The following is a 26,254-nucleotide window of genomic DNA, read 5'->3' as shown; positions in this document are numbered from 1 at the left end:
ATGTTCATTGCAGGTCTATTTACAATTGTCCGGAGATGGAAACAACCTAAATGTCCATCATCGGATGAATGGATAAAGAAGATGTGGCTCATATATACAATGGAATATTACTCAGCCATAAAAAGAAACGAAATTAAAAAAAAAAAAAAAGAAACGAAATTGAGCTATTTGTAATGAGGTGGATGGACCTAGAGTGTGTCATACAGAGTGAAGTATGTCAGAAAGAGAAAGACAAACACCATATGCTAACACATATACTTGGAATTTAGGGGAAAAAATGTCATGAAGAACCTAGGGGTAAGACAGGAAGAAAGACACAGACTTACTAGAGAATGGACTTGAGGATATGGGGAGGGGGAAGGGTAAGCTGTGACAAAGCGAGAGAGTGGCATGGACATATATACAGTATCAAACGTAAAATAGGTAGCTAGTGGGAAGCAGCCGCATAGCACAGGGAGATTACCTCGGTTCTTTGTGACCACCTAGAGGGGTGGGATAGGGAGGGTGGAGGGAGGGAGACGCAAGAGGTAAGAGATATGGGAACATATGTATATGTATAACTGATTCACTTTGTTATAAAGCAGAAACTAACACACCATTGTAAAGCAATTATACTCCAATAAAGATGTTAAAAAAAAAAAGCTAAAAACAGAACTACCCTATGACCCAGCGATCCCACTACCGGGCACATACCCTGAGAAAACTGTAATTCAAAAAAATACATGTACCACAATGTTCATTGCAGCACTATTTAGAATAGCCAGGACATGGAAGCAACCTAAGTGTCCATCGACAGATGAATGCATAAAGAAGATGTGGCACATATACACAATGGAATATTACTCAGGTATAAAAAAGAAATGAAATTGAGTTATTTGTGAGAGGTGGGTGGACCGAGAGTCTGTCATACAGAGTGAAGGATGCCAGAAAGAGAAAAACAAATATTGTATGCTAACACATATATATGGAGTCCAGAAAAAAAAATCGCTCGAATGAATTTACAGCCAGAACCAGAATAATAACACAGACATAGATAATGGACTTGAGGACACGGGGTGGGAAGGGTACGCTGGGACAAAATGAGAGAGTAGCACTGATATAGATACACTACCAAATGTAAAACAGCTAGTTAGTGGGAAGCTGTTGCACAGCACAGGGAGTCCAGCTTAGTGCTTTGTTATCCCCTAGAGGGGTGGGATAGGGAGGGTGGGAGGGAGGCGCAAGAGGGAGGGGATATGGGGATATATATATATATATATATATATATATATATATATATATAACACATACAGCTGATTCACTTTTTTATACACCAGAAACTAACCCAACATTGTAAAACAATTATACTCCCATAAATATGTTTAAAAAAACAAAAAGAAACTATCTCAAAGGCATTTTTTTTACAGTCCTTCCTTTATAGTAAGGGAATGCTATTAAATAATCCAGTCCATCCACAAACAGCTCCTCGTATCTGCTGTAGTGTCTTCTACCATATCATTCTATATTTATGCATGTGTGAGATAATAAGTGTTCTAAACATTCTTATTTTGATAACCTGAACCTGTTGTTACTTCTGGGCTCTTGTCCTCTCCAAGTTACACAGTAAAGCCCAGGGCAAACGGGAAGAAGTTGAGTGTTGGTTCCTGCCTCATATCCCTTACTGTGCCACTGCCTCTTGGACCATAGTTTCCTCCACCGTAAGTTTCTCTTATGTTCCTACTGCCACCAAAATTTCCAGTCTTCATTGGACCATAGATATAAGGTTGCTAATTATAATTTCTAAAAACATTCTAATTTCTACTTCCATAAATTTTTCCTGCATAGTTGTCATAATCACCTCTGTAGCCTCCCCACTACTCGCCTCCGGCTGCCAGATCCAGGTTCTCCACTATTATATCTTCATCTTCCTCCTTCATAACCTGTGCTACCTCTAAAATTGCCACCTCCAGATCTTCCTCCATACCCATTATAGCTATCCCCAAATCCATGTCCTCTTCCATATCCATCAGATCCTACTCTACACTTGCCTCATGATCCTGGTCCCAAAATTCACTGCCTCCGCACGAATCCCTCAAAGTCTCCTCTGCCATTCCTAGAACTTTGGACTTCCTGTGTTTCTTGTCTAGATAAAGCCTTTCTTACTTCTGACCACCGATGGTATGGTATTGCTGCAGTACAGTTTAATCCACATGATCATGGTTATCAAAAGTAGTAAACCCAGAACTTCCCTTGTGGTCAAGTGGTTAAGACTCTGCCCTTTCAAAGCGGGGGATGTGGGTTCAATCCCTGATGAGGGATCCCATGTGCTGCACAGCGCAGCCAAAAAAAAAAGTAATAAACCCAATGCTTCTTTTCTTTCCAGACTCTCAATGCCTCCTTTCTTTCCACACTGCCTATCAGTAATTATCTCAAATGACATCAGCTTTTCCATAGTCCTTGCAGTAATCTCTAAGCTGATGTTCTTTGGTATCTTCTTTAGTTCCACCAACAAACAGCTTTTCAGTTACATGAGTGCCAGGTTGTCCAGATTCCTCTCTGGCACATTTTGGCTCAATCACTCTTCCATCAATTGAATGAGATTTTGCAGCCATGGCAGCATCAACCTTATCTATGGATGGAATAGTTAAAAAACCAAATACTCTTTTGAGTTTTGCTTGCAGGATCTCTCATTACCAGCGTCTGTAAGTTTTCCCCATGGCTCATAGTAGTTCCTCAAGCTTTCTTCTGTGGTTTCAAAGCTTAAGCCACCAATAGTGTTTATAGAAATGTCCCTTTCTCTCTCAATAGCAGACTCGGTCACTTCAGCTGGATTTCAACCCAGACAGATGAGAGAGATATCCACCAATGAGCATGAGCATACTTGTCCTGACACTGTTCTCTTGAGGCATTCTTTTCTTGATGGTCTCTGCTTCAGTGTAATGCATGCAGAGGCCTTCCGTACCACAAGATGGTTTTCAAAATCATTTATATTTCATGTTAGATCTCTGATTTCTCTTTTTATATTTGTTTTGTGAGCTAGCTTAATTTCCCCAAATAACTATTTTTTCTCAAACTTTCCAAACTGAAGCTTTCCATCTTTCTCAATTTTCCTCCCTCTCTCCCTTCCATTATATTGACTTTCCCTTTAGTTCCTTTCAGCTGACTTGCATTACTGTCACACTGATTATTATAGTTTTATATTAAAATGCTAATAATAGAGCAAACTGGGTTTTATTATTTATACGCATTTTTTGATAATATCATCAAGATAGTCATCCAGATATATATTAGAATTACTTTGTGGTGTTGAAATATATGCAAATGCTATTTTAAGTGAATTTTATTAAATTTACTGCTCATTTTATGGGAAATCTTGAATCTAGTTTGTTCAAAATTTTTTTATATAATATGTATATTTCTGCATACACGATTCATATAAAAATGGAAGTGACTTTTAAGATTTCTGAAACATATTTGACATACTTCTCCCCTAAATTTAACATAAAGATTCTCTCAATCAGGCATTTAGGCCTAATTTTGCCCCTGTCATTGAGGCAAAATTCTTGTGAGAATTCTTTACTCCACACCATGTGAATTATGAAGATTTCCACTGTCTGGCAGGAGCAGGCACTATTCCTGGCCCTATGTGAGCTCACGGTATTTCTCTCTAATCTTTTTCAGTTTCTTTCTTGGGGGGTTGCACATGTGCACATTGGTTGGCACTCAACTGACACTTGAGGAAGAGGACCCTCCACTTGGATTTCCCTTCTCTGTCCTGTGGCCTGAAATTTCTCTCCATCCAGTGATGTTCAAAGTCTCATCTGGTTTCTTACCTCTTTCTCAGGGTTCATTGCTCTTCATTGTCTTATGTCCGATGTCTTCAAACCTGTCATTTCATATATTTTGTTTTTTTAAAGTTGATTTAGGCAAGAGGTTAAATCTGGTTCTCATTACTTCATTTTGAGTAAATAGGAAGTAATTTGAAAACACTTTCATCAAATTCCTAGAAAAAGAGTATGTCTGCTTATTCATACGTTTTTAATATAAATTTTTTTTTTTTATTTTGGCTGCTTTGGGTCTTCGATGCTGCATGCAGGCTTTCTCTAGTTGTGGCAAGCAGGAGATACTCTGCTGTGCATGGGCTTCTCATTGTGGTGGAGAATGGGCTCTAGGCACACGGGCTTCAGTAGCTGTGGCACGTGGGCTCAGTAGTTGTGGCACACGGGCCCTAGAGCACAGGTTCAGTAGTTGTGGCACACAGGTTTAGTTGCTCTGTGGCATGTGGGATCTTCCCAGACCAGGGTTTGAACCTGTGTCCCCTGCATTGGCAGACAGATTCTTAACCACTGCACCACCAGGGAAGCCCTGTTTATTAATACTTTGAAATGTTTCTAAGCTTCCTATTCTGTTACATCTAATCAGCGATTTTTGTATTAGTAAAATAATTTAAATTTTAGTTATTGTAGCTTTAAATGTCTTCATGCTTAGTTTTTCCTCATTTTTTCTTCTGATTGTTATTATTTTTAATAAACTTCAGAATTTTTCCTCTTTGAAAAAGAAAAATAGGGCTTCCCTGGTGGCGCAGTGGTTGAGAGTCCGCCTGCCGATGCAGGGGACACGGGTTCGTGCCCCGCTCCGGGAAGATCCCACGTGCCGCGGAGCGGCTGGGCCCGTGAGCCATGGCCGCTGGGCCTGTGCGTCTGGAGCCTGTGCTCCGCAACGGGAGAGGCCACAACAGTGAGAGGCCCGCGTACCGCAAAAAAATAAATAAAAAAATAAAGAAAAATGCCAGGACCTTTGGCACATTTTAGAAGTTCATTCATTACGCGCTGTTATTTAAATATAAAAACACTAGGGTGAATCTGCAGTATGGAGGACAAGTACACACCCAGGTGACTAAAAACTAAGAGGACCCCACAAGTTAAAAAAGAAAGATTTTAGTGCTCACCTGAACCACCCTTCTAATGCACCTGAAAGTCACTTTACTAGACTTTACTTATCTAATTTTCCACAATTTCTCCCAGAGCCCAAGTGGCTGTAATTATGGATCTTGAGCGCGGGTTCCAACGGAGCAGAAGGGAGGCGTACTGGAGCTCAACAACTGGGTCCAGTGGGGAAATGAACCCGCGCCCCGGCGCATTGTGGGTAATGTAGTCCCGCGCCCACCGGTGATCTGGCGAGTACGATCTTGAGCTTCGGAGCCCTCTAAGCATTTTGGGTATTGTAGTCCCTCCCAGAGGTATTGTGGGTATCGCACTTCCGCTTCGCGCTGTTGTATTTCTGGACATTGTGACCATCTTTTAAAGCTCATGGTGAGCAAGCCCCCCCCCCATGGCCGCTGAGTCCCGGGGATAGAGGGTTGGGAAACCTTGGCGAGGGCAGGCGGGGTTGGTTTGCCCTGTCCGCGGGTTCCTTGAGGTTTGATTGTTTTCCGGACGGGGTCGGACGCAGTCCGCCTAGTAGGGGTTATGGGCTGGGTCTCGGGTCTCGTGCTGTCCGGCGGTGCTGGGGAGCCAGCGTCCTGTCCCGGAGGGGTCTGGACTGGTGCAGGTGATTTGGAGGACATAAGTACCCCTCGCCCGGAGCAGACGTCTCCACTGCTGGGGCGCGCGGCTCGGGCATCCTTCCTGGGTCTTAATTGGGGAGCGCGACTCGGGCATCCTTCCTGGGTCTTAATTGGGGAGCGCGGCTGGGTGGTGCCAACCATGGTGATGGAAGCGCCGCTTGGCCTCGATGTCCCGGATTTTGGGGGAAGGACTGGCCTGGGGCAAACACCCAGACTTGCCTTGATTGGGGTGGGGAGGACGACTTGGGTCAGCGGCATCGGGGCCCGCAGGCTCCTGGGGGAGTTGGAAGGGCCTGGTGGGAGTCAGACATCCCCGGGTTTGCGTGGGGCGTCCTTGTGCCCAGATCTACGACTCCAGAAGTTGTCTGGCTCCTGCGGCGCTGGGGCTGTTCCAGGAGCTTGGGGTGGAGCAAGTGGAGTGCAGCCCACGGGGCAGGGAACTTTCCTCAACCCCCAGGGGGCTGGTGGCTGACTCCCTGAATTACTGGGGATGGAAGAGAGGAGTGGGTGGTAAGACGTCCAGACTTAAGTTTTATTTTAAATTTTGCATTATGAAAACGTTGTAAATATACACAGAAGTAGCCGTGAGGTCTCCTGGATTCATCGCTCAGATTCACCACTTACGAATGAGAGCCCTATCTTTCTCTTCCAAATCTGCAACCTCAAGTGTGCATCTCTTTGGGCATTGCCTTTCCCTCGGGGCCTATCCCAGGCCTGCTGTGGGAGCCCCGCCCTCCATAGGGAGAGTTCAAATCCAGGTCGGCCTCTTTCTCATAGTCACGTTGAGCAAGGTACTGAACCTCCTGGGGCTGTTGGGAGTGTGGAAAGGGGAAAACGGGTGTCTGGTACATGCCAATATGACGTTCATTTCAATAGGGTTCAATAACCCCCATAGGCACATAGAAGATTAATGTCATGCTGGACATCAGCATGACATGAGAGAAGGCTTATTCTAAAACCCATACCCTGCTTCTGTCCCGCGTATTGTCCTTCCCTTCCATACCTGGTTCTGATACCTTACTTTAGTGAAGCCAGCTGCAGGCTTGGGGGTTTCCAGCCTGCTCTCTGTGCTGGGAGAGAATCCTGAGGCCAGAACCACTTCTGTTGTACCAGGTTTGCCCTGGAGCACTCTGCTCCCTCACATCCAGAGGGGACTGCCCGTTAGGGAGGAGGGAACTCCTAGGGGCCTGGCAGCCCTGCCTCAGATGGGTACCACTTCCTTGTTGTGTTCTTGTCTTTAGTCATAATGGAGGGTGTGTCCTTGATATCCTATGCCAAAGTCATAATCCCTTTGGGGCACAGCTGCAGGTGGTCTCCCAGGAAGCCAGGCTTGTTCTTGAAGGGGCATATTCCTGTGCCCTCATTCAGGGCTTTCTATCTTCTCCAGAGTTGCTCCTGCATTGTCCTGCATTGTTTCTCTCCATATACATTCACACTGTTGTATTCTCAGGGCCTTAGAGTGCTGCCAAAACAACGATGGTGAAAAGTACTGTTTTGTTAGCAGTAGTCCTGTGTTGGCAGTGTGCTTTCTATTCACTGCCATATTTTATTTTCTCAGTCACCTTGCACATTAGGTAGTTGAATTCTCATTTTCTAGAGAGGGAAATGGTGTAATAGAGAATTAAGTAACTTTTACTTTGGAGCTATTAAAACTTTCAAAGTTTTAATGAAAATTTAAAAGGAGCTGCTCTATTTTTCATGTTTGTCTCATACATCTAATGCTGATAAAGATAAAATATATGTTCATTTTCTCCTGATCATTGGTCTCAGCCCCTAACAGTAATGGTGACATTAATGACACCAGCAGAAGGCTGGAATCAGACCAGTGTTTGAAGTCCACATACCACCCACCCCTACCCCCACCCCCATAAAGTTTTTTCTCCTTTCCTTTTTTGGGGGTATAGAAGGAGATGGAGTTATTACACTTAAAGTTTATTATGAAAATTTTACAGATGCAGCTAAAAGTAGTGAGAATACTGATAGAGCATCTTTGTACCTCTCACTCAGCTTCAGCAGTTGTTAACATTCTGCTCTTCTCTTTCTTTTAGTTTTCTCTGTTGTAGTATTTTGCAGCAAATCCCTGGTATTTTACCTGTAAATACTTCAGTGTGCATCGTTTTTGAATAAGGACTTTATAGAAAATAACCTTTATACCAAATGGCACACCCAACAAAATTAACCATAATTCCTTAATGTCATCTAATATTCAGCCTGTGTTCATTTACCCCATTTGTCTCAAAATGCCTTTCTACAGTTTAAATCCTACTCTCTTAACCCAGTTAAGAGGCATGAACAGGGAAATATCTGGAATTCTGTCTTCTGAATCCCCCCTTCCCCTTTCTTTATACCCACTCTTGCCTTGCTGATCTTTGTTAATAGCAGGAGTCCACCTCTGGGCACTTGCTCCTTGACCTCAGCGTTCTTCTTGCCTCCTTGTGTTTCACAGATTTTCTCACTAATCTGATGAGCTGTTAAATCCTGTCAATTCTTCCCTTTCTCCTCTCCCCTCACCTTTGTGTTAGCTCAGCATAATTTGTCTTTCCCCATGTTCTAGTTTGTCTGTTAAAAAAGGACCCGCCCTTTGGGCTCTGAAGCTGGACTCTTAGCCTCCACCACCTATTGACTCTGTGACCTTGGATATTGCTTCTGTTCTATGTGCCTCCTTTTTCCTTATCTGTAAAATGGGGTTGATAGCAATGTCAGGGTTGTTGTGAGGTGGAAGTGCGCCTGTGCTTCTGAAGTGGTTAGGGTGCCTGGCGCACAGTGAGTGCTCAGGGAAAAGTGAGTTGTGGTGATGATTATCAATTCTGAATTGCCCCCCCAACCCACCTTTCCAGAATTATCCTTTACTCTTCACACTGATTGGACTCTGTCTTACAGTCATATGGGAATATATTCTATTCCATGCAGTTGTATTCCTTCATGCCTTTATTTTTGAATTTTATTTTATTTATTTTTTTATATAACAGGTTCTTAGTAGTTATCAATTTTAAACATATTAGTGTATATATGTCAATCCAAATCTCCCAATTCATACCACTACCACCACCACCCCCACCACTTTCCCCCCTTGGTGTCCATACGTTTGTTCTCTACATCTGTGTCTCAATTTCTGCCCTGCTAACTGGTTCATCTGTACCATTTTTCTAGGTTCCACATATATGTGTTACTATACGATATTTGTTTTTCTCTTTCTGACTTACTTCACTCTGTATGACAGTCTCTAGATCCATCCACGTCTCTACAAATGACCCAATTTCATTCCTTTTTATGGCTGAGTAATATTCCATTGTATATATGTACTGCATATTCTTTATCCATTCGTCTGTCGATGGGCATTTAGGTTGCTTCCATGACGTGGCTATCGTAAATAGTGCTGCAATGAACATTGTGGTGCGTGTGTCTTTTTGAATTATGGTTTTCTCTGGGTATATGCCCAGTAGTGGGATTGCTGGGTCATATGGTAATTCTATTTTTAGTTTTTTAAGGAACCTCCATACTGTTCTCCATAGTGGCTGTATCAGTTTACATTCCCGCCAACAGTGCAGGAGGGCTCCCTTTTCTCCACACCCTCTCCAGCATTTGTTGTTTGTAGATTTTCTGATGATGCCCATTCTAACTGGTGTGAGGTGATACCTCACTATAGTTTTGATTTGCATTTCTCTAATAAGTGATGTTGAGCAGCTTTTCATGTGCTTCTTGGCCATCTGTATGTCTTCCTTGGAGAAATGTCTATTTAGGTCTTCTGCCCATTTTTGGATTGGGTTATTTGTTTTTTTAATATTGAGCTGCATGAGCTGTTTATATGTTTTGGAGATTAATCCTTTGTCCGTTGATTCATTTGCAAATACTTTTTCCCATTCTGAGGGTTGTCTTTTCATCTTGTTTGTAGTTTCTTTTGCTTTGAAAAAGCTTTTAAGTTTCATTAGGTCCCATTTGTTTATTTTTGTTTTTATTTCCATTACTCTAGGAGGTGGATCAAAAAATATCTTGCTGTAATTTATGTCAAAGAGTGTTCTTCCTATGTTTTCCTCTAAGAGTTTTATAGTGTCTGGTCTTACATTTAGGTCTTTAATCCATTTTGAGTTTATTTTTGTGTATGGTGTTAGGGAGTGTCCTAATTTCATTCTTTTACATGTAGCTGTCCAGTTTTCCCAGCACCACTTATTGAAGAGACTGTCTTTTCTCCATTGTATATCCTTGCCTCCTTTTTCATAGATCAGTTGGCCATAGGTGCATGAGTTTATCTCTGGGCTTTCTATCCTGTTCCATTGATCTGTATTTCTGTTTTTGTGCCAGTACCATATTGTCTTGATGACTGTAGCTTTGTAGTATAGTCTGAAGTCAGGGAGTCTGATTCCTCCAGTTCTGTTTTTTTTCCCTCAAGACTGCTTTGGCTATTCGGGGTCTTTTGTGTCTCCATACAAATTTTAATATTTTTTGTTCCAGTTCTGTAAAAAATGCCATTGGTAATTTGATAGGGATTGCATTGATTCTGTAGATTGCTTTGGGTAGTAGAGTCATTTTCACAATATTGATTCTTCCAATCCAAGAACATGGTATATCTCTCCATGTGTTTGTATCGTCTTTATTTTCTTTCATCAGTGTCTTATAGTTTTCTGCATACAGGTCTTTTGTCTCCCTAGGTAGGTTTATTCCTGGGTATTTTATTCTTTTTGTTGCAGTGGCAAATGAGAGTGTTTCCTTAATTTCTCTTTAAGATTTTTCATCATTAGTGTATAGGAATGCAAGAGATTTCTGTGCGTTAATTTTGTATCCTGCAACTTTACCAAATTCATTGATTAGCTCTAGTAGTTTTCTGGTAGCATCTTGAGGATTCTCTATGTATAGTATCATGTCATCTGCAAACAGTGACAGTTTTACTCCTTCTTTTCCAATTTGTATTCCTTTTATTTCCTTTTCTTCTCTGATTGCCGTGGCTAGGACTTCCAAAACTATGTTGAATAATAGTGGTGACAGTGGACATCCTTGTCTTGTTCCTGATATTAGAAGAAATGCTTTCAGTTTTTCACCATTGAGAATGGTGTTTGCTGTGGGTTTGTCATATATGGGCTTTATTATGTTGAGGTAGGTTCCCTCTATGCCCACTTTCTGGAGAGTTTTTATCATAAATGGGTGTTGAATTTTGTCATAAGCCTTTTCTGAATCTATTGAGATAATCATACGGTTTTTCTTCTTCAATTTGTTAATATGGTGTATCACATTGATTGATTTGCATATATTGAAGAATCCTTGCATCCCTGGGATAAATCCCACTTGATCATGGTGTATGATCCTTTTAATGCGTTGTTGGATTCTGTTTGCTAGTATTTCGTTGAGGATTTTTGCATCTATATTCATCAGTGATATTGGTCTGTAATTTTCTTTTTTTGTAGTGTCTTTGTCTCTTTTTGGTGTCAGGGTGATGGTGGCCTCATAGGATGAGTTTGGGAATGTTCCTTCCTCTGCAATTTTTTTGGAAGAGTTTGAGAAGGATGGGTGTTAGCTCTTCTCTAAATGTTTGATAGAATTCACCTGTGAAGCCATCTGGTCCTGCATTTTGTTTGTTGGAAGATTTTTAATGACAGTTTCAATTTCATTACTTGTGATTGGTCTGTTCATATTTTCTAATTCTTCCTGGTTCAGTCTTGGAAGGTTGTGCTTTTTTAAGAATTTGTCCATTTCTTCCGGGTTGTCTATTTCACTGGCAGAGAGTTGCTTGTAGTAGTCTCTTAGGATGCTTTGTATTTCTGTGGTGTCTGTTGTAACTTCTCCTTTTTCTTTTCTAATTTTATTGATTTGAGTCGTCTCCCTCTTTTTCTTGAAGAGTCTGGCCAATGGTTTATCAATTTTGTTTCTCTTCTCAAAGAACCAGCTTTTAGTTTTATTGATCTTTGCTATTGTTTTCTTTGTTTCTATTTATTTCTGCTCTGACCTTTATGATTTCTTTCCTTCTACTAACTTTGGGATTTGTTTGTTCTTTCTCTAGTTCCTTTAGGTGTAAGGTTAGAACGTTTGTTGAGATTTTTCTTGTTTCTTGAGGTAGGCTTGTATCACTAAAAACTTACCTCTTAGAACTGCTTTTGCTACATCCCATAGGTTTTGGATCATCGTGTTTTCATTGTCATTTGTCTATAGGTATTTTTTGATTTCCTCTTTGATTTCTTCAGTGATCTCTTGGTTATTTTGTAACGTATTGTTTAGCCTCCATGTATTTGTGTTTTTTACGTTTTTTTCCCTGTAATTGATTTCTAATCTCATAGTGTTGTGGTCAGAAAAGATACTTGATATGATTTCAGTTTTCTTAAATTTACTGAGGTGTGATTTGTGACCCAAGATGTGATCTGTCCTGGAGAATGTTTCGTGTGCACTTGAGAAGAAAGTGTAATCTGCAGTTTTTGGATGGAATGTCCTATAAATATTAATTAAATCTTCACTCTCATTATTCTGAATTCTTTTTCTGGATGGTTGCCTATCTCCACTTCATTCAGTTGTTTTTCTGGGGATTTATCTTGTTCCTTCATCTGGTACATAGCCCTCTGCCTTTTCATCTTGTCTGTCTTTCTGTGAATATGGTTTTTGTTCCACAGGCTGCAGGATTGTAGTTCTTCTTGCTTCTGCTGTCTGCCCTCTGGTGGATGAGGCTATCTAAGAGGCTTGTGAAGGTTTCCTGATGGGAGGGACTGGTGGTGGGTAGAGCTGGCTGTTGCTCTGGTGGGTAGAGCTCAGTAAAACTTTAATCCACTTGTCTGCTGATGGGTGGGTCTGGGTTCCCTCCCTGTTGGTTGTTTGGCCTGAGTCAACCCAACACTGGAGCCTACCTGGGCTCTTTGGTGGGGCTAATGGCGGACTCTGGGAGGGCTCATGCCAAGCAGTACTTCCGAGAACTTCTGCTGCCAGTGTCCTTGTCCTCATGGTGAGACACAGCCACTGCCTGCCTCTGCAGGAGGCCCTCTAACACTAGCAGGTAGGCCTGGTTCATTCTCCTATGGGGTCACTGCTCCTTCCCCTGGGTCCCAATGAGCACACTGCTTTGTGTGTGCCCTGTAAGAGTGGAGTTTCTGTTTCCCCCAGCCTTGTCGAAGTCCTGCAATCAAATCCCGCTAGCCTTCAAAGTCTGATTCTCTAGGAATTCCTCCTCCCGTTGCTGGACCCCCAGCTTGGGAAACCTGACTTGGGGCTCAGAACCTTCACTCCAGTGGGTGGACTTCTGTGGCATAAGTGTTCTCCAGTTTGTGAGTTACCCACCCAGCAGTTATGGGATTTGATTTTTTTGTGATTGCGCCTCTCCTACCGTCTCATTGTGGCTTCTCCTTGTCTTTGGATGTGGGGTATCTTTTTTGGTGAGTCCCAGTGTCTTCCTGTCAATGAATGTTCAGCAGTTAGTTGTGATTCCAGTGCTCTCACAAGAGGGAGCAAGAGCATGTCCTTCTACGCTGCCATCTTGAACCAATCTCTTCCTTCATGCCTTTATGCTTCACAAATTCACTCTTGTTATCTAAGTAGCTCAGATGTTTCTCCAGTGCAAAGATTTCTGAATGTTCTCTGGCAGAATTACTCCTATTGTTCCCTTTAGCCCCAGAGCACCTTATACGTGAGGACTCCAGGGCTTGCATGGTATATCCTGTTTGTCCCACTGGTTTTGAGATGGTGCTTTGAGGGACGGGCACCTTGTCTGCTCCTCATGGGTCACTGATTGGCACCCAACTGTGAGGATATGAGGGTTTGTCCTTTCTGCCTGGAAAGGTTTGTAGGAGGACTGATGGAAACTCAAGTAGAAAAGAGGGTTAGGCTATTATTGGGGTAGAGCGTGGGTGCCAAGATAATAGGTGTGGACCTTTTTGTGTGGTCATTGGGACCCACTGCAGGGTTTTGAGCAGAGAAGGCTTATCATTTCCTCCTTCAGTTATTACTTCCTCTCTGTGTTCTCCTTTAGAATGGAAATCATCAAGAGAGTTTTCTATGTTTGATAGTCCAGTTTTTTTCTGCCCAATCTCTAATTAATTTCCAGCTATTTGGGATTTTTTTAGATAATTTATTGTTACTGATTTCTTATTCAATTCCATTCAAGTCAAAGAACCTTCATAGTGTTTTCCACAGTGTCTATACAGTGCACTAGGGTTTCAGTTTCTCCACATCCTTGCCAAAACTTGTTATTTTGTCTGTGTGTGTGTGTTGTTTTTTTAAATAATGGCCATTTTAATGGGTAGAGGTGCTATCTCATTGTGGTATTGATTTGTATTTCCCTGATAATTTGTAATGCTTAGTGTCTTTTCATATGCTGTTGGCCATATGCTGTTTATTTAAGTCCTTAGTCCACTTTTTAATCTGGATATATGTTTTTTGTTAGTGAGCTGGAGTTCTTTATATATTCGGGATATTAACCCTTTATCTGATACATGGTTTGCATCGATTTTCTCTCATTCCATAAATTGCCTTTTCACTTTGTTGTTTGTTCCCCTTGCTGCACAGAAGTTTTTAAGTTTAATGTAGTCTCATTTGTTTATTTTTGCTTTTGTTGCTTGTGCTTTTCGTGTTATATCCAAGAAATTATTGCCTATTCCAATGTCATGAAGCTTCTCCCTTATGTTTCCTTCTAGGAGTTTTATAGTTTCAGGCCTGGGGTTTAGCAATTTTAATATTTGCAAATAATCAACCTTTGGCTTTTTAATTTTCTTTGGAGTTTCATTTATATTTCATTGATATTTTTTCCTCTTTATTATTTTCTATTTTTTTTTCCTTTTCATTTCCTAGCGTCTTAAGGTGGGAGCTGGAGTTGTTGCTTTAAATTAAAACTTTTCTGGTGTATTCATTTAAAGCTATAAGTTTCCCTTTAAGAACTGCCTTAGCTGCTGTGTTTATTGCTAGAATTGCCATAATAATGCACCACAGACTGGGTGGCTTAAATGACAGAGATTGATTTTCTCTCAATTCTGGAGGCTAGAAGTTAAAGATCAAGGTGTTGGCAGTGTTGGTTTCTTCTGAGGCCCTTCTTTGGCTTGTAGCTGGCTGTCTTCTCCCTGTTTACATGGGCTTCCCTCTGGACCTGTCTGTGTTCAAATTTCCTCTTATAAGGACACCAGTTATATTGGATTAGGGCCCACCCTAATAATGCCATTTTAACCTAATTACCTCTTTGAAGACCTATCTAAAAATACAATCACATTCTAAGGCACTGGAGGTTATGAATTCACATATGAATTTCATAGGGGACACAATAAACCTGTAATAGATCTATATCACAAATTTGGTTAGTTGTCATATGTTTCGATATGTTGTATTTATTAGAATCATTCAGTTAAAAGTATTTCTAAATGTCCCATGGAATTTTTTCTTTCATCTGTATCTCCTTTAGACCAGCGTTGCTTTACTGATTCCTACTTTAATTCCATCTTGGGCAAAGAACATACTCTTTTTAAGTTTCAGTCCTTTGAAATTGGTGACTTGTTTTATATGCCTTGGAATTTCATTTTCCTTGGTTAATATTCTTTGTGCCCCTTTTACACTTGCAGGGTTTAGCATTCTATAAATGTCAATTTGATCAATACTGCCTGATAGTATTTTTTAAACCTTCTGTTTTTCTTCTTTACTGTTAGTTTGCTTTTTCATTTACTGAGAGGTGTATCAAGTTTTTTTTAACTGTGATTATGATTGTTTTCTTTTCCACTCTGTCATTTTTTTCCTTCATGTATTTTTTCCAGTCTATGACTTGACTTTTTATTTTCTTGCCAGTATCTTTTGCGGAACAGAAGTCTTTTAATCCTAACAGAATCCACCTTATCAATATTTTTCTTTCATTGGTTGTATTTTTGGTGTTATATCTGAAGAGACACTGCCAAGTCCCTGGTCACCTAAATTTTCTCCCATGTTATTTTCTAGGAGTTTTATAGTTTCATATTTTACCTTTAGCTCTGCTATCCATTTTTTAAAAATCAATCAATTAATTAATTAATTAATGGCTGTGTTGGGTCTTCGTTGCAGTATGCAGGCTTCTTATGGTAGTGGCTTCTCTTGTTCTGGAGCACAGGCTCTAGGCACACAGGTTTCAGTAGTTGTGGCACGCAGGCTCAGTAGTTGTGGCTTGCAGGCTCTGGAGCGCAGACTCAGTAGTTGTGGCGCACGGGCTTAGTTGCTCCGCAGCATGTGGGATCTTCCTAGACCAGGGCTCAAACCTGTGTCTCCTGCATTGGCAGGAGGATTCTTAACCACTGCTCCACGAGGGAAGTCCCTACTATCCATTTTGAGTTAATTTTTGTGGAAGGTATAAGGTCTGTGTATGTGGATGTTCAATTGTTCCAGTACTGCCATTTATTGAAAACATAGTCCTTTCTCCATTAAATTTTCCTTGCTCAGTTGACTTTATGTGAGTCTATTTCTATGCTCTCTATTCTGTTCCATTGATCCATTTGTCTATTTTTTAAATTTATTTTTTGCCAATACCACACTTTCTTAATTCCTGTAGCTTTATAGTAAGTTGCAAAATCTGGTCACGTCAGTCTTCTGACTTTGTTGTTCTTCAGTATTATGTTGGCTCTTCTGGGCCCTTGCCTTTCTGTATAAACTTTAGAACCAGCTTGTTGATATCTTCAAAGTAACTTGCTGGGATTTTAATGGATTGAATGTATAGATCAAGTTGGGAAGAACTGACATCTTAACAATATCAGGTCTCCCTATCCATAATATGGACTATCCATTTTATTAGATCTTTGATTTTTTTTCAGCAGAGTTTTGTAGTTTTCCTCATATAGATCTTATATGAAAAATTTAAAAAGATTTATACCTAAGTATTTCATTTTTCTGGTTGCTAATGTTGTTGATTTCAAAATCCATCTGTTCATGGCTGGTATAGGAAAGCAGCTGATTTTTACCTTGTATCCTGCAGCTTTGATATATCACTTGCTCTCGAAATTTCTTGTTGATTCTTTGGGATTTTCTGCATAGACAATCAGGTCATCTGCGGACAAAGACAGTTTTATTTCTTCCTTCCCAATCAGTATACCTTTTATTTCCCTTTCTTATCGTCTTACATTAGCTTGGAATTCCAGCATGGTGTTGAATAGGAGTGGTGAAAGGTGACATTCTTGCCTTGTTTTTGATCTTAGTGGATAGCATCTAGTTTCTCAGCATTAAATACGATGTTAGTTGTAGATTTTGCACTTTTTATTATATAGCCACAATTATTTGCAGAGAGTATCAGCACAGCCCATTTTTAGCCTAATCCTAACAAAATTAATACTGATTCTTTAATGTCATCTAATATCTTATCAGTGTTCATATAACAAGGTCCACACATTGTATTTGATTGCTGTGTCACTTAAGTCTTCCTTTTATTCCATAAGACCTCCCTCTTTTTATGCTATTAACTTGTTGAAACCTTCATATTTTTTAAAAATTGCAAATTATGTCAGTTCGCCCTCAGTACTTCAGCATCATTTCTAATTGTGACTTGTTTTTCTCTATATCCAGAATATCATGATCCTACCTAACAATATTCACAATAATTATCTAACATCATCTAATACCCAGTTCATTTGAATTGGCCTTCATAGTCCCCAGAATGTTCTTCAGTTCATTTGTGCAGACTAGTCAGTCAAGGCTAATAGATGACATCTGAAGAATGGTTTATCTCTTAAGTGGATTTGCATTAAGGACAATCTCTCCTCTTAAAAATTTTGTCATGGGGGCTTCCCTGGTGGTGCAGTGGTTGAGAGTCCGCCTGCCGATGCAGGGGACACGGGTTCGTGCCCCGGTCTGGGAAGATCCCACATGCCGCGGAGCGGCTGGGCCCGTGGGCCATGGCCACTGAGCCTGCGTGTCCGGAGCCTGTGCTCCGCAACGGGAGAGGCCACAACAGTGAGAGGCCCGCATACCACAAAAAAAAAAAAAAAAAAAAATTTGTCATGAAATTGACTTGTTGAAGACCTAAGGTATTTTATGACTGCCCATTCTTAAATTTCAAGTCACATTTCAAATCTTAGGTATATATGTGAAGGGGAAGGTGCAGCCAGGTTATGGCTTCTTCCGTGCTTCAAGTCTCCCTGTCCCCCAAATCTACATTCTGTCCTGAGCTGTAGTGGTCTTTCTGTTTTGAATTTCCTAGGCCTTGTCCTTTGGCCTCAGGGCTGATGTGGATGGGGAGCTTCTATTTTCACTATGATAGGTCACTTTATTTCTCAATGTGAATGCTTATCTGTGGGCACTATGAGGCCCTTTCCTCTTAATAGAGTCCACACAGTGACTTAATAGAGTCTCATCCAGCTGCTGGGGCTGTGGACTTCATTTCCCAGCTGGAGATTGGGACTAAACCTGCTGCTGGCCCAGCTCTGGGAGCCTTACTTACAGGACACTGGTTAAGAATGGATGGCTCTGATGCCCTCTGCAACCTGCCTTCCTTACCTCCTTCTTGCCTATGCTGAACTTGGAGGCTGGATAGAAGGGTACTTCTCCCAAGCACCCCCTCACTTCTCTTCTCTTTCCCCAGCTCTGCCTCTGCAACTTGACTCTTGTCTAGGAAGAGCACTCAGCAGACCAAGAATATGGCCCCAGGGCTCCTGACAACCAGGGATGAGGTAAGTCCTGAAATTTCTTCCTAGCTCTTGCAGGATGGACCCATTGCCTTTTCTTGTCTTGGAGCTGCCTTGTTGGTACCTAGCCCTGATCTTGGAGGTGTGGTTCATCTTACCTGGAGCCTTTTCTCAGACTCCTCTGCTCCATTCATGACCTATGCATTCATCAAGTAGTAAAGTGTTATCAACACAGTTAAAACACAATCATGCTTATGTGCCCAGTGACTCCCAAGGCCTAAAAAAGTGAAGGAAGGCTTTCAAGGAAGAAGCTGCCTGAGCTGCCCCTGACAGATTTGGCAAGTTGAAGAGCTGAGGGAATGCATTCTTGTGGGAATGTGGCTGGAAGCCTAGCACGTCTCAGAGAGCAGGTGACCTGCAGACTGTCCCTCATCATATGGGAAGCTTGGAGCAGTCAGTGGCCTTTCGTCACATCATTTTTCTCTGTTTAGAGGTGAGGATGCTGATCTGCTGTCTGCTGGTGATTCGTGGGTAGATTTAGTTTGCTGACCCCATGCTTTATATTTTCCACACTTAAAAACTGGAAGATTACACCTAAGTCCTGAGTCCACACTCCTGGTGTGTATGACAAGTAGCTGGAGCCAAATGGCGTCTCCATGGTGTAGTCACACCCCCTTGTGCCCCTTAACCCCATGGCTGAGGTGCCTGATTCATTCATTACTTGCCTTGCCCCTGAAGGCTTTGCTTTCACCCCCTCTGAGCCTGGATGGAAGTAGTTCAGCCAGAATTCTGAAAGCCAGGCTGAGGAGTGTGGACTTGAGCCTGGAACAAGTTCGGTTTTGAAGGATTCTGAGAAGGAATTTGCCATAAATGGTAATCGAATGAATGTATGTCCTGAAGGGAAGATTTTCTAATCCCTGAGACTAGGCATATTGTGAACATGACGTAATCAAATGGAGTTAACATTTACTGACCACCTAAACAGATGCCAGGTGGGATGCTTATGATGATTATATCAATTATCAAAAATAGTGTCAGTTGGGCTAATTAAGTTTTGCTTTGCCTGTCCTAAAAATATGACAAGTGTAGAATTTTTTTGTAAGATCTGAACTTGATCTTAATACTGAGCTCATATAGTGGATATTTGTCTGTTACTGTATCAGTTAAAAATGATTGGTTTTGATGTTATCAGATATCGTTGAGGGTCGTATGTCCCTCAGTTGTCAAATCTTTTATACCTTTGAGAGAAAATGTTTTATGTAGTGCATGCAATTCAGAATGTTCCCGGGGTGGGGGTGGGGGGCTTTTCTTTTGTATGTTTCACTTTACCATTTCTGATGTTAATAGAGAAGCATTCTTGGCCAAAATGGAACATTACTTTTCCTGTCCCTATTCTGCCACTTCCTGTGGGATCCTTAGCACACCCTGAACCTTATCCTATCTATGACCAACATTTCTCAGTATACATTTTTTCTTTTATTCATTCATGAAAAATTGATTCCAGGGCATGAGCATCTGAGTAGGTTTGTTTTTTAAGATGAAGTTTCCGTACCTGCAAATGTAAGACACTTATAACATAGCTGTTTCATAAATGGACCCAATCTTAACTTACTTTGAAAGTACAAAAGAACAAAGGGGTTTGTTTGTTTTTATGTTTGTTATTTGAGGCATAGAAATTATATATTTTAGGGTTCTTTAAATTGCATTTTCAGGTACTTTGTTATGTGTCAGTTCTGAATTATATAGAATTTTCTGACCTATATATACATCATGACATTTAGGCATTTTTTCCTAAGGGCTTTTACCTGAGAGGAGAAATTGGAATATGCATTAGAGTTGTGACATAGAAGGGGGTTGTACCTAGAGGCTATTAACTAGTAGGAAATTAGCACTCTTTTATTTAATCTCAAAAAAATTTTTTTGAATGTCTGCTGTGTGCAGGAGCCTTTGATGGTTTACAGTGTTACCTGTAGCACAGCCTCCATTCTTATAAGACTTCCAGCTTTTTTAGGGGTTTACCAATCACTGGAATTAAATATTTTGAAAAGTTTTCATTGACATATAATTCATTTCCAATAAAATTTGCCCTTTTAAAGAGTACAATTCAGTAGATTTTAATATATTCACAAAGTTGTGCAACATTCACCACTATCTAATTCCATAATGTTTTCAGACCCACCCCCACCCCAAAGAAACCCTGCACGCATTAGGAGTCACTCCCCATTCTCCCCTCCCCCAGCTCTTTACAACCACTAATCTATTTTTATAGATTTGGTTGTTCTGGATGTTTCAAATAATTGGACTCATATAATATGTGGTCTTTTGTGTCTGTTTTCTTTCACTTAGCGTAATATTTTCAAGATTCATCCACATTGTAGCCCAAATCAGTAATATTTCATTCTGCTTTAAGGTTGAATAGTATTCCATTGTATGGCTATGAGACATTTTGTTTATTCATTTATCTATTGATAGACATTTCAATTATTCCTATCACTTGAATTTAATTAATATTTTTGGTCTGTGTGCATCTGATTTTAATGATAAAATTGTAGTGTATTAAAACTAGTGACTACCCCACTGTCATACCTTTAAAGTGAAGAAACCACAAACATTCATATTGAAATCAATGACTCTACAGGTTAAAATTATTCACAGATTTTCACTATTCCATCCCACTGTTTCTCAGTCATTGGAAATTTAACCTGTTCTCAATGTTTGAGAACCTATTTCTGTAGGAAATTTTGTTCATGAAATGAATTTTGGACTTACCACAAAATATGGCCAAGTGAAGAGACATGAGTGTTTTAAATCATATGAGCTACAACTCTATAGTAGAGTATCTGTGTTCTTTTGTCTGCTTTCAAAACCATCCACAAGATGCTCTAACACCTCTGCTCTCTGTTCTACCACTAGCTTACCTTTCCCTCCTGCCAGATGTTTTACCCTACCCATATCATAGGCTTTCTCCCTCTCCTGCTCATGGCATCTGTGTTCCCTTCCTCCCTACATGCCTCATCTTGATTCTTAGCCCTCTGCTTTTTCCTCAACTATTCTGAATCTTACTCACCTTTTAAATTTTAATTTTTTCTGATATATAGTTTACATACCATAATTCACCCTGTGGATGAAATTATCAGACAAGGACTTTAAAGTGTCTACATTAACTATGCCCAATGAGGAAAGGAAAACATAGCACTCACTATCAGCTATCAGATAAAATCAACTTCAAGACAGAGGGAAAGAAGACCATTTCGGAATGATAAAGGAGTCACTTCATCAGGAGGACATAAGAGTTATGTGTGTATATAACTGTTCAAAATAACAAAGCTTCAAAATAATTGTCAGAATTAAAGGGAGAAAAAGGCCCGCTTTTGAGTAATTGATAGAACAACTAGGTAAAAAATTAGTAAAGACATAGATGATCTGAAGAAAACTAGCAACTGTGTTATCCTGGTTGATAATTATAGAACACTGCACCCTACAACTGTAGAATACACATTCTTTTCAAGTACATTTGGTGTGCTCACCAAGACAGACTACATGAGGGGTCTATAAAGGAAGTCTTAATAAATTTAAAAAGATTTAAAGAATACAAAGTATATTCTATGACTCAAGAGAATTGTATTAGAAGTCAACAATAATATAAATTTAAAATATTGGAAATTAAACAACACACTGTTTACTAATCCTTACATCAAAGAAGAAATTGTAAGAGAAATTAGAACAGAGTGATGATGGAAATACAACATATCAAAGCTTATGGGAGGCTAACCTGGGTAGTTCTCCCTTGCCAGCCCTCTAGCAGTGCCCTCCACCACTTCTGGGGCTAGGGTCTCTGTGCTAGCCCCACCTCTGACATCCAACTTGGAGACCCATGCAGTGTCCCCAGAGGGACTGAGAGGAAGACAGAGTATTGCTGATTGGGCCCCCATATTCTCTCTCTCACTTGACTTTCTGTTCCTTGTTGGGGAAGCTCATGGTCTGTGATTTGCTGATGAGGTTACAAGGATTAGCAGTTGGGAAGTGACTGGAATGAACACCCCAGAGCCATCACCTGCTTGCTTTCTTAGACTGGGATAGAGGCAGCTACATGTGGCCACAGTGCTAGCTCGCCAATTGGCTGATGAGCCACTCTGGACTTTATCTGAATTACTTTGGTATCAGGCACATTGCGCCCAAAAGCAAGATCTCCTTTGCCTAATCAGAAAGAACTTCAGGACAGAAACATCATAGGCTCTGCCTTCAGTGGACTAATGTTGAATAGGAGAAAATTCATGTATACAACCTAAATCAAAACAGGCAATTCTGCAATAAAGATGGAGATAAATCATCTTATTTTGTGAGAGAAGAAATCTCAGATAATGGTTCCTTCTTGGTACTGGGGATGGTCTTGAGGCATGGTCCTTGGGAGCCTGGTTTGGGGAAAGCTTGTAACATTGGCTCAGGTTAGATTCCTTCAAGACCCTCCCTGAGGAATTCTCTTGTATTTCTGGCAAGTGACCATGCCTCCCCAAATTCTGCAGGAACAAGAACCAAGGGATTTCATGAGTGTAGGAGCAATGTCAGTCTAAACTCAGACTTTCCTACACAGAGAGTGATACTTCAGGAAGAAGAACCCACAATTGTGTCATTTATGGCAGAGGCTTCAGATTCAATTATGAACTCGGGCAACATCAGAAAATTCATTTTGTTGAGAAACCCTATGTGTGTGATAATGGAAGTAAATGCTTCATTGAAAGCTCAAAACTTACTATCAGAGGATTCATACTGGAGAGAAACATTACAAGTATACTGAATATTTGAAAAGCTTCAGTCAAAATTCTAATCTTCAGCATTAGAGATTTCACACTGGAGAGAAACCCTATGGATGTAACAGTGTAGGACAAGAAAGGATTTAAATCCATCTCAAATCTCTTTCAGCACCAGAGCATCCATTTGGGAGAGAAACTTAAAAATCTGTTAAGTGTGAGATAGATAGCCTTTAGTTAGAACTCATACCTTGTTCCACATAGGCAAACTTACAAACTCATAGGGAGAAGCCCTATGAGTGTAAGGTGTGTGGGAAATCTTTTATCTATAGCTTATATCTAACCCAACACCAAAGAATCTACTTCAGAGAGAAGCCCTACAGATGTGATAAATGTGGGAGGGGCTTCTGTTTGAACTCACAACTTGGCCAGCACCAAAGAAGTTACAGCATGGGAAAAAAGCCATACAAATGTAGTACTATAGGGAGTGCTTCAGCCAGAGCTTCTACCATCATTACCACCACAGAATCCCCACTGGTGAGAAACTCTATGGATGTGATAAGTGTGGGAAAGCCTTTTGTCAAATTGCAAATCTTATTCAGCATCAGGAAGTTTATACTGGAGAGAAACTCTCTGTATTACACTGCTAGGGCTGCCATAAAAGAGTATCACACACTAGGTGACCTAAACAACAGAAATTTTATTTTATCACAGTTCTGGGGGCTGGAAAATGTAAGATCCAGGTGCAGCCAATTCAGTTCCTGGTGAGGATTATTCCTGGCTTGTAGATGGCTGGCTTCTTGCTGTGTGTTCATATGGCAGAGACAGAGTTCTGGTATCTCTTCCTCTTATGAGGCACCATTCCTATTGGATCAGGGCCCCACCCTTATGACCTCACTTAGCCTCAATACTTCCTTAGAGGCCCCATCTCTAAATACAATCAAATTGGGGTTAAGGCTTCAACATAATTTTGTGGGACATCATTCACTCCATGGCATTCCACACCTGGCCCTTCAAAATTCATGCCCTTCTGATATGAACATACAGTATTTCATCTTAACAGCCCCCTAGATCTTAACTCATACCAGTATCAACTTTAAAGCCCAAAGTCTCATCTAAATATCTAAATCAGATACAGGTGAGACATGAGTAAAGGTACCATTTCCCTAAGGTAAAATTCCTCTCCAGTTGTGAACCTGTGAAACCAGGCAAGTTATGTACTTGCAAAATAAAATGATGGACAGGAGTAGGATACACATTCCCATTCTAAAAGGGAGAAATCAGAAGGAAGATAGGGTGAAGGATTCTAAATAAGTCCAAACCTGGCAAGGTAAATTGTATTAGATCCTAAGGCTGGAGAATAACCCTCTGGTTTGATGTTCTACTCTCCAGGCCCACTGGATTGGCAGTACCCCTTTGGCCCAGAGGGGTGACCCTGCCTCTGTGGCTTTCTGAGAGGGCCCTGCTGTAAGCAAGGAGTGGCAGCCTTGCCCTCTGGGCCTGTGGTGGGATTAGCAGCCCTGACAACTTACGAATAGCCTCTCTTTCCTTGAAGGATAATGCATATTCACACTCTTCCTGTTTCATCCCATTTTCTGTGCCTACTTTAGTGCCAGCTGCAGTGTTTTTGTGGGTATATGTCCATCTCTTCCTGGCTTCTGCTGAGATGGCTGATTAAATTCATGGTTCACACCCATACTAATTACCTTATCAAATTGTTCAGACATGCCCTCAGTGTTCTCCTCAGAACAAGTTTTCTCTCTCTTTTTTTACAATGTAGATAAGTTAAGAATTTTCCAGTCTTCAGTATGGGTTCATTTTTACTTAACAATTCCTTCTTCACTTCATCTCTCTTCTTTTACATTTTACCATAAGTAGTCAGGAGGAACCAAGCCACTCCTTAACACTGCTTTGAAATATCGGTTAAATATCCAGTCTCATTACTCACAAGTTCAACCTTCCATAGAACACCAGAACACAGTTCACTCGAGTTCTTTGCCACTTTATAGCAAGGATCACCTTTACTCCAGTTTCCAGTAACCTGTTCCTCATTTCCATCTGAGACATCACCAAATGTCCTTTAACATCTATATTTCTGCCGTCATTTTTTTCATGATTATTTATGTATTCTCTAAGAAGGTGGAACTTTTCTTTTCAGCTCTTCTCTTTCTGAGCCCTCATAAAAATCACCTTTAATGTTTGTATTTCTACCAACAGTACCTTCATGTCAATCTCAGATTTTTCTAGCATGCACCACAAAATTCTTCCAATCTCTACCCATCATACAGTTTCAAAGCCATGTCCACAGTTTTAGGAATTTGTTACGGCAGCACCCCACTGTCAGTACCAAAATCTGTATTAGTCTGCTAGGGCTGCCATAACAAAATACCATCGACTGGTGACTTAAACAACAGAAATTTATTTCTCACAGTTTTCAAAGCTGGGAAGTTAAAATTAGGGTACTGGCTGATTTGGTTCCTGGTGAGGGCTCTCTTCCTGGCTTTCATACTGCTGCCTTCTTGCTGTGTGCTCACACAGCAGCATCAGAAAGAGAGTAAGCTCTGGTCTCGTCTTATAAAGTACCAACCCTATCAGGGCCCTACCTTTCTGACCTCATTTAAACTTATCCCTTGCATGCCATATCTCCACATATAGACACATTGAGAATAAGGGGTCAACATGAATTTTGAGAGGACACAGTTTAGTCCATAGCACCCCACAAATGTTATGAGTGTGGAAAAACCTTTAGTCAAAATTCACAAGCATCAGAGAGTACACAAGTAAAAATTCACAGGGGTGGAGAGAACCCTTAAATACAGTGAATGTGAAACTCTGGATTTGTTCAGTGTCAAGAAGACTGATAGAGGGAGAAAGGCCATAGATACAAGTGACATGTAGGAAGCTTCAATGTGCTAAGCCCATATGGAGCCTGACTCCACATCAGAGTGTTGACACCAGGAAGTGTAAGGAACATGAGGAAGATTCTGATGATATTCAGTGTATGTAAGATCATGAGAGCCCTGTGAATAATCTCTTTCCAATTTGTTGAAAGTATTAGTCTGGGCCATCTACTAGGATGTGGAAAGTGCCCTTGGAAACACATCTCCTCAAAAGTGACTTTAAAATTTTTTGTTGATGTGAAATTCACATAACATAAAGTTAGCCGTTTTTTTTTGTTTTGTTTTGTTTTTGTTTTTGTTTGCATTATGCAGGCCTCTCACTGTTGTGGCCTCTCCCGTTGCGGAGCAGAGGCTCCGGACGTGCAGGCTCAGCGGCCATGGCTCACGAGCCCAGCCGCTCCACGGCATGTGGGATCTTCCTGGACGGGGGCACGAACCCATGTCCCCTGCATCAGCAGGTGGACTCTCAACCACTGCACCACCAGGGAAGCCCAGTTAGCCGTTTTAATATGTACAATTCAGTGGCATTTAGTACAT

At 40.8% G+C, this 26,254-nt stretch overlaps 1 protein-coding gene and 1 pseudogene across 2 annotated transcripts in view; one reads left to right on the top strand and one right to left on the bottom strand.

The window, feature by feature from the left end:
• Positions 1–1,595: 1,595 nt before the first annotated feature.
• Positions 1,596–5,686, bottom strand: LOC309963825 (heterogeneous nuclear ribonucleoproteins A2/B1-like; annotated as a pseudogene). The gene is made up of 4 exons: positions 5,146–5,686; positions 2,389–2,805; positions 1,944–2,239; positions 1,596–1,816 (listed from the first exon to the last, which is right to left on the bottom strand). The product of its transcript is annotated as a heterogeneous nuclear ribonucleoproteins A2/B1-like (transcript).
• ZNF169 (zinc finger protein 169) overlaps positions 5,218–26,254 on the top strand; it is a gene marked incomplete at its 3' end in the record, with an annotated part of 49,984 nt that continues 28,947 nt past the window's right edge. The window contains exons 1-2 of the mRNA XM_082842355.1: positions 5,218–5,291; positions 18,027–18,114. Of these exons, the coding sequence (XP_082698481.1) occupies positions 18,082–18,114 (33 nt within the window). The 5' untranslated portion in view covers positions 5,218–5,291; positions 18,027–18,081. The remainder of the gene's footprint in view (positions 5,292–18,026; positions 18,115–26,254) is intronic.

The sequence above is a fragment of the Leucopleurus acutus genome (genome assembly GCF_964270905.1).
Source record: "Leucopleurus acutus genome assembly, chromosome: 7".
NCBI classification, from domain to species: Eukaryota; Metazoa; Chordata; class Mammalia; order Artiodactyla; family Delphinidae; genus Leucopleurus; species Leucopleurus acutus.
This window is presented reverse-complemented; position numbering and strand designations above follow the sequence as displayed.